The sequence below is a fragment of the Lathyrus oleraceus genome, chromosome 5 (genome assembly GCF_024323335.1).
Source record: "Lathyrus oleraceus cultivar Zhongwan6 chromosome 5, CAAS_Psat_ZW6_1.0, whole genome shotgun sequence".
In the NCBI taxonomy this organism is placed as follows: domain Eukaryota; kingdom Viridiplantae; phylum Streptophyta; class Magnoliopsida; order Fabales; family Fabaceae; genus Lathyrus; species Lathyrus oleraceus.
Window position 1 is genome coordinate 521,577,520 of NC_066583.1, and position 16,078 is coordinate 521,593,597.

At 37.5% G+C, this 16,078-nt stretch overlaps 1 protein-coding gene across 10 annotated transcripts in view; it reads left to right on the top strand.

Annotated features, from left to right (window-relative positions):
- Window positions 1-652: 652 nt before the first annotated feature.
- LOC127086001 (uncharacterized) overlaps window positions 653-16,078 on the top strand; it is a 51,891-nt gene continuing 36,465 nt past the window's right edge. For 9 of the 10 annotated variants that reach the window (XM_051026617.1, XM_051026615.1, XM_051026618.1 and 6 more), the window contains exons 1-2: window positions 653-810; window positions 1,131-2,102. In XM_051026617.1, the coding sequence (XP_050882574.1) occupies window positions 757-810; window positions 1,131-2,102 (1,026 nt within the window). In that variant the 5' untranslated portion in view covers window positions 653-756. The remainder of the gene's footprint in view (window positions 811-1,130; window positions 2,103-16,078) is intronic. The other variant, XM_051026621.1, reaches the window with a different exon arrangement.

A 16,078-nucleotide genomic window follows, 5' to 3' on the forward strand; every position in this document is an offset into this window, starting at 1 on the left:
CACATTAATTCATTGAATTTATAATATTTAATCAAATTAATTATTAAAGTAGCTTAACTAATTTTAAAATTGAAAATATGAATAGTCTGAGTTCATAATTTTGTGTATAAGATTATGATAATTATTATCACTTCAACAAATTAAAAGAAAATTTAACTTATCTGAAGTAATTTTTCAGATAACCACTTTGATTATTTTAATATGTTTGTTTAAGTTTTTTAGAAAATCATTTTTAATTTTAAAATAATAATTTAATTCTAATAGTTATTCTAAATTATTTATTTATTTTTTAGTAGAAAAGAAGGGCTAAAAGATTTTAATTTAGGAGCTTCGAATTAAAAAAGAAAAATACATGATACTAAAAACCAAAAATGTTAATTTTTTTTTAATTTTTTGAAACTAATCATTTAAAAAAAAACTCAACAAACACACCTAAAAGATCTTGGAAAAATAAATAAATGTTACTAAATAAATTGTGTTAGATGTATGAACTTTTAAATTGTAAATTTTAAAAAATAATCTTCACAGCTAAAATTTCAATATCTTTGTTATTTATTCTTTTTCTTTTTATTCACTTATAAATAATGTAAAAGATATAAATTATAATTAAAAGAAATAATTTTGCCAAACAAAATCTTAAAGTCCAATTATTTGTACTTTTTCTTCTCATTCAGGTATAAATAGGCCAACTCAATTCCACTTCAATACATCTTTTACACTAAAATAGTTTTTCAACAATAACATAGCAGAAAAGAAATGACACACAAAGTTGTTTTGTTTCTCCTACCTTTTCTCCTACTCTTGATGATTGTAAGTTACTGCATGCTTTTATCTCTTAAATTTATATTTTTCATCACCTAAATATGGTAATCTATCATTTCTCATTATCTATATTTCCATTCATCGCATTCTCTCATAATCAAATACTTCTATTTGATTGGATAAAATAATATTTTTTTGCTGTAATGAAATTTAAAAAATTAATTTTCTTTAATTTTTATTTCAAATTTTGTATCCATATGGTATAATGATTATATCTTAACTGTGAAATAAAATATGTATCATTTTTTTAATCAAATCTACCATCCAAATGTCACTCAATAATATCCCTTCATTCAATTGTATTGTAGAATGGGCAAGGAAGCTCTGCTCGATATATGAAACTTGAGCAAGAGAATGTGGAAGAAAAACACGCTGATCAGCCTTACCTTGATGGTTGGCTCAAAAATCCATTGAAGAATCAAAAACTCACCCATGACTCTAACCAAGTTTATCTTGATGGATGGTTGAAAGATACCCGATCTGAGAGAGCGAAATCCCTCTCTGACTCCAACCAAGTTTACCTTGATGGATGGTTGAAAGATACCCGAACTGAGAAAGAAAAATCTTCCCCCGATTCCAACCAAGTATACCTTGATGGATGGTTGAAAGATACTCGAACTGAGAAAACAAAACCAATCGCAGACTCCAACCAAGTTTATCTTGATGGATGGTTGAAAGATACCCGAGTTGAGAAAGCTAAGTCCACCTCTGACTCCAACCAAGTTTATCTTGATGGATGGTTGAAAGATACCCGAGTAGAGAAAGCAAAATCCACCTCTGACTCCAATGAAGTTTACCTTGATGGATGGTTGAAAGATATTCGAGCTGAGAAAGTAAAGTCTACTGATGACTCCAACCAAGTTTATCTTGATGGATGGTTGAAAGACATCAGATCTGAGAAAGCAAAGTCCACGCCTAACTCCAACCAAGTTTACCTTGATGGATGGTTGAAAGATACCCGATCAGAAAAAGAAAAATCCACCTCGAACTCCAACCAAGTTTACCTTGATGGATGGTTGAAAGATGCCCGAGCTGAGAAAGTCAAATCCACCTCTGACTCCAACCAAGTTTATCTTGATGGATGGTTGAAAGATACCCGAGCAAAGCAAACAAAATCCACCCCTGACTCCAACCAAGTTTACCTTGATGGATGGTTGAAAGATACCCGATCTGAGAAAACAAAATCCTCATCTGACTCCAAACAAGTTTATCTTGATGGTTGGTTGAAAGATACCCGAGTTGAGAAAATAAAATCTCCCTCTGACACCAAGCAAGTTTACCTTGATGGATGGTTGAAAGATATCCGAGCTGAGAAAGTAAAATCTACATCTGACTCCAACCAAGTTTACCTTGATGGATGGTTGAAAGATATTCGAGCTGAGAAAGTGAAATCCACCCCTGACTCCAAACAAGTTTACCTTGATGGATGGTTAAAAGATACTCGAAACTAGTTCATATCTTTGTTTGTTAATGTCTATGTCATTCAGAAAACTTATGTTTTTAACTTCTATGTACTGCAAGATCTTATTTCTATGTACTAGGTAAGGTCTCGTTTATGTGCTTAATGAGCTATTGTTACTATGAACTAGATGTTTGTCTTTTAAAATAAACCTTAATTTAATTCGATAAAGATTGAGTTGGTGTCTCTTTAGTTTTTCAAACCTTAGAGGTGAAGTTATGTTTTATTAATTCAACATGTTTACTCTTAAAATAAATAAAGGAATAGAGATATCAAACTCTCATACGTTTGAGAAGATGAGATGTCAAGACTCTTGAAACCTTATAATACAATTATTCTACTATTATATATTAAGTGTGATTTATGTGTTCAAATTCTATTCTGTAAAGAATCAGTTTTTATCATTATCTAATCATAAAAATAAATATCCATTAATCTCACTTTATCCTCGTCTAAGATCGGACTAAAACACAAAAAGGATTACAAGAAAATATGTATGCCATAGAATAAAGGATTATGTGTATTAACAACATGACGTGTCAAACTCCACCTTACACAAATCCAAGCTATTTGGTAACTTTCATAACTTTGGTGTATTTTTTATGATGGATGAAACTAGCAGAAATATACTTGAACGTATCGCACGCTCGAACATACAACAAAGTCTCCATTGAACTTTATTTATTCCCAAAGGAAAGGGAAAACATCGATAAAACCCTTGGGAAAGAGATATGCTGGGGAAGGAAGTCAGTTATGCAATGAGAAGGTATTAGTGTTGGTGTAAGCCCTAGAGGCCAATACTTTTGATACTTGTATCGAATTATTTGTTAATAATAAAAGGCTTTTTCTTTATTATATTTTTTTAATAAAGTCCCTAGAATATCTAGTCCGTTTAATGTATCGAGTATGACTTAATCATGAGATCACATTAAACATAAGGACATTATTCTTGAAGTATCCGTAGTCGAGCTTTATTGTGAAGTGGGATAACATTAAAGCATGAAGACTATTATGTTTATAGACTGATGATCACATCTCATGGATCATGGATAAGGAGTTATCAAGTCTTAAACATAGGTGTAGCGGGGTATTCGTTACCATTAGAGATATTGACTAAATCCAAGGTAAATCATACAAAGTCGAGTCGCCACCGCACTTCTATTTATCCAAAGGAATGGTTAGAAAGCGAACAAAAACCTAATAGTTTTAACAAAAACTAGTAAAAGAAAACAGAGATCTGGATAAGAGGGTTGGTTATGCAATGGGAAGGTGTTAGGCACCCAAAACATCCTAGGTACTCCTAGGGAGCCCTTTTCATACTTGTTGCAAAGGTTATTTGTTTTGTGGAAATTTGTTTGTGCAAACATGATTGAAGAGATGAGAAGAGAATATACAAGTTATTTACATTTTTGTGTTTGGATGGATGAACACATTGCCTACGTACCATCTTATAAAGAAGATTAGGATCAAAACCTCGTAGTTCGGGATAAAAATCTCAAAACAAGTTGGTGAATTGATTGGTCCAAAATCCTTAAGGTCTTTTATTATCAAAGGGAGAAAACTCAACCAAACCACAAATCCACCATGTGAGGATAGCTTCAACATGCTAGTGAGGGGTTAACCCTATAATAAGCATGGAAGACTCATTGTCCATCACTAAGGATATAGGTGAGTATTACATCTACCACAAGGATAACTCAAACCTAATAGCTAAAGGTTATGAAAGATTTTGATTAAGAAGTGGCCATTGGAACCACAAAAAGAAATTTGAATGGGTTATATTTACCAATTAGAAGTATGTACAAAATAGTCAAAGTTGACTTAAAGATTCAATTCAAAATAAGTATTGTGAAAAGAAAGTTTGAAAATCAAAAGCATAAGGCTTAGGTTTCTAATGTTTGAAAGCAAAGGTTAAATGTTTGCACAAAAGGTTTTGGCTCGGGTTAGAGTGGAGAGAAGAAGAAGAATGGCTAAGTCCTAAGTAAAGCAAAAAGAGAAGGGATGAAGAATCAAAACCACACAAGGAGTTCCTCTCTTGAGATCATATTGATGATCCAAGTAGCTCCCATCCTTTGGAATAAGCAACCACAAAGCATAAGCAATCAAACAAGTCTCTTAAGAGATCCTCAATGTATCTTGTATCTTCCACTTGGATGATCATGGCAATGGTCCTCCAATCAAGCTCAAATGGAAAATCCTAGCACAAAAAGCACACACATCAAAAGTTCCATGATGTAAAACAAGAATGGACAAGAGTGACTTTAGAGATTTGGTCCTTCTAATCCATCTTCATTATTAAGATCCATTTATTCCAATTTTGCATAAGGAAGGTCCTAGAATCTAAGTCCAATTCTCCATTTTTGCATAGGGAAAGTCCTAGAAACTAAGTCAATTTCTTTGCACTTGGTCCACAACAATCAAAACAAAAACACAAGCACAATAATATATACACAATTATATGCTCAAGTGAGCAAAAGGCAAATGGCATTAACATAAACATGTGCTCAAGTGAGCAAAGAGAAAAGCAAATGGATAATATGTGCAAGAAAAGTAAATTGCATAAAAGGTAAATTGCATAAAGTAAATGTTAATTGTCAATAGTTAGTGTTAGTAGTTAGTGTGTCATAAGGCAAATTTAGCGCTATGTTAAGCAATCGTAATTGGACTTATGTAGAAGTCACAACTATCTGAGGCCGGTCAATAATAATATAGGCAACAACACAAGTTAGAAGTCTTGATTAGAGAACCAAGTTCCAACAACTTGCCATGCCAAAAAGAAAATGAGAATTGATCTTGTATTGGTTTAAGCCTTTTGCATGATTTAGAAGACAACCTATCCTTAATGCAAAGCCATTCACTTGATCAATTGATCAAGATGAATTAGATTTGAATCAAGGAAGATTAAATCTCCCTAACTAATGCTAACTTATCAACCTTCAACTCATTGATCAAGAAGAAAAGAAGTAGAAGAGGAAGAAGGAGAAGATGGATAAGAGAAATGGAAATGGCTAAATTAAAATGCATTAAATGAAATGACATATACCAATCCTCATATGTTGACCAATAACATTGAAAGTCAAGGTCAAACAATCAAAAACAGAAGTCAGATGAAGATTGGAAGTCAAGAAATGAATAAAATATTTTTGGCATTTTTTTTAATATTTAAAATAACTTGAATTAAAATAATGGAAAGATCAAACTTCAAAATCTCTTCAAATCAACCTTGAAAGGTCCAAGTGATTTATCCCAAGTTCAACAAGGTCAAACAAAGTTTGACAAAAAATTTCAGCATTTTTAAAAGTCAGAAACTATTTTTAATCAATTAAAAATGAATAAAAATAACCTAATTGAACTAAAATCTCAAATAAATCTCAAATAAATCTCAAATCAATTTAAAATTTGATGAGAATATTTTTCATGGATCCATCATCATTCAAATAGGTTAGAAAAATATTTTTGTATTTTTTGGATATCAAAAACTATTTAAAATGAATTAAAAATAACCAGAAAAGAGAAAATTCACAAAAAATATCAAATGACAAAATAAAAATCAGAAATAGAAACTAGAATTTATTTGGGAAATAATGCAGTTGGTCCCATAATTTTTGGATTAAAAATGAAAGAGATATTGATTTTTGAAATAAAATGGATTTTAAGAAAATAAAAACAGAAATTAGAAAATGCAAAAAACGAGAGCCCTTGGATCTGAGCTCATTAATTGAGCTGGCAGATCCAAGGATCCAGAGGCGCGCGCTCACTGTGATCCACGGTCAATGCACTCACATGGAAAACAAATAAAAGTCATAACAAGCAAGGGTCCTGATTGAATCTGGAAAATAGATCACACGGCCAGGATTCAAACTGGAGAGAGGCGGCCACCGGAGCCACCTTCTTCTCCGGTGAGCCTGCAGATTCCGGCCAATTTTGCAGGTCTTCAAACCTTCATGGAAATGCACGATCCTTATACCAAAATGAAGCTGGGGTGATGTACATCACCCCTGTAACCTTGAATCACACTCAAGATTCCTATAAATGGAGAAATCTGAGGTGGAAGATTCAGGTATGGAAAATGCAGATCAAGGAAAAACAAAATCGAAGCTACCACTAGCTTGCCTCTCAAGTGAGGACTTCAAAAAACATTAGATCCAAGCAAAAAGGTCCAAGGATGATGAGAATCGAAGAAAATACCAGTTGGAGTGTGTGCTTGAATTCTGGTAGCTTGAGCTCGATGCCTTGCTTGCTTTGCTAAAACAGAAGTTCAATGAGATGAATGATGAAGGTTTAGAAGCATTAGATCTAAGAATTCTACCAGATGAAGTTGAATTTTAGATCTGAAAAATTTGAGAGAAATGCAATTGCTTCTTTAGTGATGGCTATGGAAAGAATTCTGCAACATTTCAGGTTTAATCAGGCGTGTGAAATGAATGGAATGAGGTCTCTATTTATAGAGAAAGTGGCAAGGAGAATGTGATCAATCCGTGTGCATGGCATGTGGAGCTTCATTGCATGGGCTTGCATGATCATGCACAAGGCCCAAAAACAATGCCAAATGAATTCTGAGCATCAGCCAAATGGAATTGGACGTGTGACTTGCAAGGCAATTGCTTATGTACCAAGATTTCAAGTGAATTCCTCATTTGTACCTAAACATACATCTCTTCGAAAGTACCATTTAGAAAGTCCAAACATAGGCATATGGGTAATGGTTGGAAAAGTCTTTGTATAAGGAACAAATGTTATGTTGGACAAAAACTCATTTGAAGTATGGAAATTTATGAAATTTGAGTTTAAAGTGCAAGGTGCATGATATGTCAAGACAAGGTTTCTAAATTTGGCCAACTTTCAAGCCCCTCTGTTTTGATGATGCAAGCCTCAAATGGAAAAACCTCCAACATCAAAGTTATAGATCTTTTCAAGAAAATAAAAATGGACTTAAATTTTGCATCATTTGGATTTTTGATGAAAGCGTTATGGGCACTTGAAGTTGGATTTTTTTGACTTTTAATGCCTTTGGTAAAAAAGGACCTATAATGTCTTGCATTATCACATGTATTTCCTTTGAGATTTTGAAATTTTGTTCAACATAACATTTGAAGTAGACATCTTAAGATTTCCAATTCATTTGATCCCACCTCAAAATCATAAAAAATGAATGAGTTATGTCCTTGGGAAGTTGACCCAAAATTAGGGTTTCAGTCAAAATGACCTATAATGTATTGGAATGGAAGATGGCCTTCCAAGCTTCAAATTAATTTTTGATGAACATGAAAGTTGTTCATATTGTCCTTAAGAACTTTTTTTCTTTTGGAACCATCTCCATTTGACCAACACATAAAACGTTAGGTCTCAGTGTATTTCAAAATAGTCAGATGAATTGACTGATCAATTTCTCAAGTCCATGCCTCATATCTTGATGAATGGATGATTGAGGATACTCAAATAAGTTCAAATATGCATGAAGTTATGAATTAAATAACTTCCCTTGATTTTATTTGATCATGGGCTGAGGTTGCTTCATGAGCAAGGCATTGTGATGCACAGATGAATTAGGGTTTTTTCGAAGAACAAAACCTCAAACCATTTGACTTGCTTGATCAAAAATGATGCATTGAGGTACTAGGGAGGCATATTTGATGTATGAGAGATTTGGGAACCATTACCATTCTTGCTTTCATCTCTTCTTGACCATGTCTTTGTACCAATGATCTTCTTGAAACTTTTGACTTTGTGATTGCTCAAGCTACAAACACAAGATGTTAGTGACATATTTTTGTGCTTTTGGTTAGTAAACAAAATGAGAAAAGCAATGATATACACTTCAAGCATGCTTGGTGATCTCAAACCAACTCACAGAAGGTCCCACCCAAAGGCAAAGGGAACTAAGATGCTAATGATCCTTGAGGCTATGCAAATGAAATGTTATGATGCCATGAGGGATCTTAGGGACAAAATTGGGGTCTTACAGATGCCCCTATTTAAGGTCATTCTAGCCGGAGAAGTGAAGGTTAAAATCTTCGTTTCGACGAGGTAGAATGGGCTTAAATAATAATAAAGGGACGAATTTTGGTCCCTAAGAGACCTCATGATGCAAATGTATGCAAAATGGTAACACTCTGTGGGGATATCTGTCCACAAAGGTAAAGATCAGGAGGAAATTGAAATTCCATATGAGTAATATGCTCATAAAATGGGATAGAGACTCTGGGGACTCTAATGGGGATAAGAAGGAAATGCGTGAGCAGGGCACGACTCAAAGCTTGGGGAATAGAATTCCAAAGGGAGTAAATCCAATGGAAAGACATCGAGCCGACTCGAAGGTGCATGTGTTGGGGAATATGCCAACACAACAACACTATCCACAATAGATACTCCGGATAAAAATCCGGACTCAGGTGAGAATAATCCACTGAGGGACCTTGCTGGGGATATCCAAAAAGGAATCTCCTAGGGAAGCAACGGGATGAGGTATTACCGATTACTGGGTAATAAGCTCAAAGAGACGTGTGATCTGAACACCGGTATAAGGGTGGGAGAACAACATGCTCGGGAAGAATGAATATCTAAGACCGGTATAAGGGTGAGAGATATCAATCAACCAAATCACCTGAGGAACACCTAGAAAGGTATATTTCGACTCAGGAAAATCTGACTCCACAGGGGACAAAAAGTCATAATAGGGAGCAGAAGGAAGGAACACCAGGGATGTCGGTTACTGGGCATATAATAGGTGACCAACCAAAGCGTGAATTGGGGAATATTCCCAAAACACTCATCATCCAAAAAGAGGGCAAAAAGCAAACTCGATTAAGGGATGGACATTCGATTCCAAAACAGGGATACGAATCTTACTCGACTAGGGAAGAACAAAAGGCTTCGACCAAAGAGTGCATGAGATATATTATCTATTACCGTCAGAACGTAGATAATATACTCGCATGGAAGATTATCAACAACTGATTACTGGGTTAATAAATGATAGATCGACCGAAAAAGAAAAGCATCGGGATACCAAAACTAGGTATATAATGATGACCAATCAAAGGGAGCAACAAACCTTACCGGCAACCGGTAGATGAAAGAGGACCTGTTGGGGATAAATTTGCTTAATCAGAGCAATTATCCAAAAGAATGAGGGAATATCAATACCGAATATTGGATAATGATAACCATCAAGGAGGGGATTACATCTATCGGATACTGGGTAGAAAACCACGGAAAAGTAACCGTCATCAACTTAGGATAAACAAAAAGGTTAACTCTGCAAAGGGGAAAAAATAGGGTTTACAACTATCGGTATAAGGGTAGTAAACCACAGACTCCGTCGGGGATAAGATGAATAATTACCGATTACTGAGCAATTATTCATTTATACCACGGGGAAGCATAGGAAACAGTCACAAGAGGCCAATTTATGATCAAACCAAAGAGGCAAACTGAATCAAGACTCGTCCTAGTGAGGATATAACTCAATAGGGGAACCCATCCCAATATATGTGTTGGGAGGAAGCGAAAACAACCGTCTTCCACGAGGATATAACTCAGTGGGGAATGCGGAAGGAAAGATAAACACTTTCTGCTTAATGAGCTGACTCTCTATATTGAGGGATCAGCCGCTGACATCTGCTTGGAGAATGTATTATCAACTAACAGAGGATAACAAACAAAAGATATATGTCAAAAATGCAATATGAATATCCGAATGTTCGAAAATTATGTGCTCACATGTGTGTGGTTAATGTATGATGAATGCTGACAAACAGACATTTCTAACACAAACAGGCTTCACAGGAATACAAACATCCGATACTACACCTCAAGAGAGCCAAATCACCAGAGAGTATCCAATCTGCCGGGAATCAGAGATACCGGGAAACAATGAAATCTCCGCATGGGGTGAATCATCAGTCACAGCTGGGGAAAAGAGTTTATTGCACAGGTAGAATCTCCCACATAAGCAACTCTACTGGGGAATCTATCTGAGAGATAAAGGGATTCTGGGGATCAACCACCAACTACCGTACCCACCAAAGAGATCACATCTGCTGAGGAGAAAAGGTTGCTACCCCGCTGAATGGGGATCATACCGTCCTTGGGAGAGCACTGGGGATCTCCTAAGTATCTTTTTGTCATGGTGAACATTCACTTTGTTTAAAAACAAGTTATGAAAAATTCGTTTATTCAAAACAATGATATTTTCTCAATTAAAACATGCAAAGCATTTGTTGAATAGAAACAAATAAGAGTGCAAATAATTGGATAACAGGCTCGAATTTATTTGATGGAATGGTAGTCTGCAAATGGCAAGACTCCATAGATCTTTACAAGTTTGAAATTGGTGATATATATTAGAAAAGGGCTACATTGAACATAATGACCATTTCTCCACCAATTCTGAATTCGATGTATTCGAAGCTTTGGTTGATGACGAATGAGCAAGAACCTCCGAAGGATGACAGTTGTAGAACAAAGTCTTGTCAGGATGCAGTTACTTGCCAAATCCCTAATTTTTGCCTAGATTGCCCCAGGGTGAGGTACTCAATCTAGCGGGATACAAATATTCATTTTTTTCATGTCTCTAACTTTTGCCTGGACCGCCCTTTCGGGTTTTCAATCCACCGAGACGCTCATTTTTGCCTAAGCCGCCCTTTCAGGTTTTCAACTTAGCGAGCTATTCTGTTTTTATTTTCTAGGTGAAGTATTTCTTGACTGCATCTGAGTTCACAGGACGAATGAAATCCTCCCCATCCATAGTTGTAAGTATCAAAGCACCGCCTGAAAAGGCTCTCTTAACAACATATGTACCTTCATAGTTTAGAGTCCACTTGCCCCTAGAATCGGGCGCGAAAGACAAGACTTTCTTGAGCACAAGGTTACCTTCTCGGAACACACGAGGCTTGACCTTCTTATCAAAAGCTTTCTTCATCCTCTGCTGATATAACTGACCGTGGCACATGGCGGTCAATCTCTTCTCTTCTATCAAATTCAGTTGGTCATAACGACTCTGAATCCATTCAGCATCAGTCAACTTGGCTTCCATCAAGACTCTCATTTATGGGATCTCCACCTCTATTGGGAGTACGACTTCCATGCCATAAACAAGAGAAAAAGGGGTTGCCCCTGTTGAAGTATGGACAGATGTACGATATCCATGTAAACTAAATGGCAGCATCTCATGCCAATCTTTATACGTGACAACCATCTTCTGAATAATCTTCTTGATATTCTTATTAGCAGTTTCAACAGCCCCATTCATCTTGGGTCTATAAGGAGAAGAATTATGGTGTGCAATCTTGAACTCACTACACAGCTCTTTCATCATTTTGTTGTTCAAGTTAGATCCATTATCAGTAATGATCTTATCTGGCACACCATAGCGGCATATGAGTTGATTCTTGATAAACTTCACAACCACCTGCCTGGTCACATTTGCATATGACTCCGCTTCAACCCATTTGGTGAAGTAATTAATTGGTACGAGAATAAATCTGTGCCCGTTGGACGCTTTCGGCTCTATCATGTCAATCATGTCGATTCCCCACATGGAGAAAGGCCATGGTGATGAAATCACATTCAGAAGTGTCGGAGGAATATGAATCTTATCCGCGTAAATCTGACACTTATGGCATTTCTTCACGTATTTGCAGCAGTCAGACTCCATTGTCAGCCAATAGTAGCCTGCTCTCAACATCTTTCTAGCCATGGCATGTCCATTGGAATGAGTACCAAATGAACCCTCATGGACCTCAGTCATCAACAGGTCTGCTTCGTGTCTATCCATGCATCTGAGCAGAACCATGTCAAAATTTCTCTTATAAAGCACTTCGCCATTGAGGTAGAAACTGCCTGACAATCTCCTCAAAGTCTTCCTATCTTTCACAGATGCCCCGGGCGGGTAAACCTGGTTCTGAAGGAAACACTTGATGTCATAATACCATGACTTATCATCCTTCGCTTATTCTACTGCAAATACATGAGCTGGTTTGTCCAAGCGCATCACAGTGATATTGGGGACTTCATTCCAAAGTTTTACCACAATCATCGAAGCTAGCGTAGCAAGAGCATCTGCCATCCGATTCTCATCTCGAGGAATATGATGGAAGTCAACCTCAGCAAAGAACGTTGAAATCCTCCTCGCATAATCTTTATACGGAATGAGACCAGGCTGATTCGTTTCCCATTCACCCTTAATCTGATTAACAACGAGGGCCGAATCACCATATACATCAAGATGCTTGATCTTTAAATCAATGCATTCTTCTAAACCCATAATACAGGCCTCATACTCAGCCATATTATTTGTGCATTTGAAGGTTAGCCTTGCTTTAAAAGGAATATGTGTGCCCTGAGGAGTAATAATCACTGCCCAAATACCATTTCCATACTGATTTACAGCGCCATCAAACACCATACTCCATCTGGAACCAGGCTCTGGCCCTTCATTGAGTGTAGGCTCGTCGCAATCTTTCATCTTCAAATACAGAATCTCCTCGTCTGGGAAGTCATACTGAACTGACTGATAATCCTCGATCGGCTGATGTGCCAAGTGGTCAGCCAAGATGCTACCTTTAATAGCCTTCTGATCTCGATACTCAATATCATACTCAGATAATAACATCTGCCAACGGGCAATCCTCCTTGTTAAAGCAGGCTTCTCGAAGATATACTTGATTGGATCCATTCTGGATATCAGCCAAGTCGTATGATTTATCATATACTGACGTAAGCGCTTAGCAGCCCAAGCCAAAGCACAACATGTCTTCTCAAGCATTGAGTATCGAGACTCACAATCAGTGAACTTCTTGATCAAGTAGTAAATAGCATATTCTTTCTTCCCTGATTCGTCTTGCTGACCCAGGACACAACCCATTGAGTCTTCAAGAACGGTCAGATACATGATCAAGGGTCTTCCTTCCACGGGCGGAGACAGGATCGGAGATTCGGACAGATACTCTTTAATACTATCGAAGGCTTTTTGGCAATCCTCGGTCCAATCATGAGATTGATCTTTCCGGAGGAGCTTGAATATCAGCGCACATGTGGCAGTCATGTGGGATATGAATCTAGAAATATAATTCAAGCGGCCAAGAAAACCTCGGACTTGTTTCTCAGTTTTTGGCGCATGCATCTCTTGTATTGCTTTGGCCTTTGCAGGATCAACCTCAATACCTTTTTCACTAACAATAAAGCCCAATAACTTGCCAGAACGGACTCCAGATGTACACTTGTTGGGATTCAGACGAAGCTTATACTTCCTCAAACGCTGGAAAAGCTTCAACAAGTGCTATACATGTTCAACTTCCGTTTTTGACTTCGCAATCATATCGTCAACATACACCTCGATCTCTTTGTGCATCATATCATGAAACAAGGTGGTCATAGCTCGTTGATACGTGGCTCCGGCGTTCTTCAAACCGAAGGGCATCACTCGATAACAGAATGTTCCCCAAGGTGTGATGAATGTTGTCTTCTCCATATCCTCGGGTGCCATCTTGATCTGGTTATATCCGGAAAATCCATCCATAAAAGAGAAGACATTGAATTTAGTTGTATTATCCACCAACATATCAATATGTGGTAGAGGGAAATCATCTTTGGGACTAGCTTTATTCAAGTCTCTATAGTCCACACACATCCGGACTTTTCCGTCTTTCTTAGGCACGGGCACAATATTGGCCACCCATTGAGGATACGTAGAAGTCACCAGAAACCCCGCATCAATTTGCTTCTGAACTTCTTCTTTGATCTTCACTGCCATATCAGGATGAGTTCTTCTGAGCTTCTGCTTCACAGACACGCACTCAGGCTTCAAGGGTAAGAAATGTTGCACAATATCAGTATCTAGACCTGGCATGTCTTCATATGACCAAGCAAAGACGTCAACGTATTCTCGTAGCAATTCAATCAACCCCTTCTTAACAGATTCTTCAAGGAGTGCCCCAATCTTCACTTCACGAACACAATCCTCAGACCCCAAGTTGACTGTTTCCAGATTCTCAAGATGCGGCTGGATGATTTTCTCTTCATGCTCAAGTATACGGGTAATCTCGTCAGGAATCTCTTCAACATCATCTTCTTCCGCCTCAAACACAGGGAACTCAAAATTGGGAGATGGTGTTGGATCATTATGTTCAATGGGTTTGATCAACCTGCATAATGATTTTGGATATGAAAAGCTTTTAGAATTCAAACAAGGCAAATCATTATGCAGATGAAAGATTGATTTTATTTTATTTTTAGGTTTTATGTGATCACCAATTTCATGCAAAAAAGCAAAAAGGGAAAATAATTGGGAAAACAAACATTTAACATGAGTTTATTGAATGAAAATATCATTGTATTTATGTGCCAATAATGTCATCACTCCTCCTTTTGGCATGGGAGAAGGGTTTTTAAACAAAGTGATCATTACGCTGACATATGGATAACTGTAGGAATGTCCACAGCGACCCAATTGTTGCAGACCCCTCCAGGGATGATGAAATTGCCAGAATCCTCTGTATCTTCTTCCAAGACAGCAACAGTTTCTTCATCTTGACCAGTGTGGATGAACCCTCCACTCTTGAATAGCCCTTTCTCGTTGAACACCCCAGATGAAAAACCTATGCCAGCCCGAGACTTATTGTCTTCTAGCTCAATCATTTTTCCTAAGCCGACAGTTGCACCACACTCAATGGCCAACTTTGCATCTCTATAGGAAGCAAATGAAGGAGCTCTCTTCTCAATAGGCTCAGCTATAGATAAAGCTTGGAAAGGAGTTCCAACTTCGTCCTCAGCATCTATATATGAGAAGGAAGACAAATGGCTAACCAGGAGAGCCTTTTCTCCCCCTACCACTACCAGCTTCTTATTTTTCACAAATTTCAGCTTCTGGTGTATGATGGATTTCACGACGCCCGCCTAGTGAATCCATGGTCTACCTAAGAGGCAGCTATACGATGGGTGGATATCCATAACCTGGAAGGTAATCTGGAAATCACTTGGTCCGATTTTGACTGGGAGATCAACTTCCCCAATCACCGTTTTACGCGACCCATCGAAAGCTTTCACAACAACTCCACTCTGCCTCATGGGAGGCCCTTGATAAGACAGCTTCGAGAGAGTGGTTTTTGGCAATACATTCAGTGATGATCCAGTGTCCACCAGCACATTGGACATGACGTCGTCTTTGCAATTCATAGATATGTGTAAAGCCAAGTTGTGGTCTCTTCCCTCCTCAGGGAGATCAGAGTCACAGAAACTCAAATTGTTACAAGCAATAATGTTTGCAACAATGCTATCGAATTGTTCTATTGTGACATCATGATCTACGTATGCCATATCCAATACCTTCTGCAATACCTCTCTATGTGGTTCTGAATTCAATAGCAAAGATAATACTGATATTTTGGATGGCGTTTGTAGAAGCTGGTCTACAACATTGTACTCGCTTCTCTTGATGAGCCTCAGCATCTCATCACAGTCTTCTTTCACATTGCCGCTTGGGCCAACAGAAGTAGGAGTTATCAATGTAGAGGAGGGCTTAACAACAAGTGCCGGATTCTGAGTGCTCACAGCATTCCCAATCGGGCGTTCAACAAAATCAGCATTAGCCTGGGGCTTGGGAGGTGCGGAAAACACACGACCGCTGCGGGTCAAACCACTAACATCCGCAATATTAATAACAGAGGAGGATGGCAAAGACACCTCTTTCCCATCTTCTACAGCAACAACATTGTAACGAAAGGGGATTGCCTTTTCGGAAGAGTACGGTAATGGACCGGCAGGCTTAATGATAAGCACAGGAGAAGCCTTCTGCTT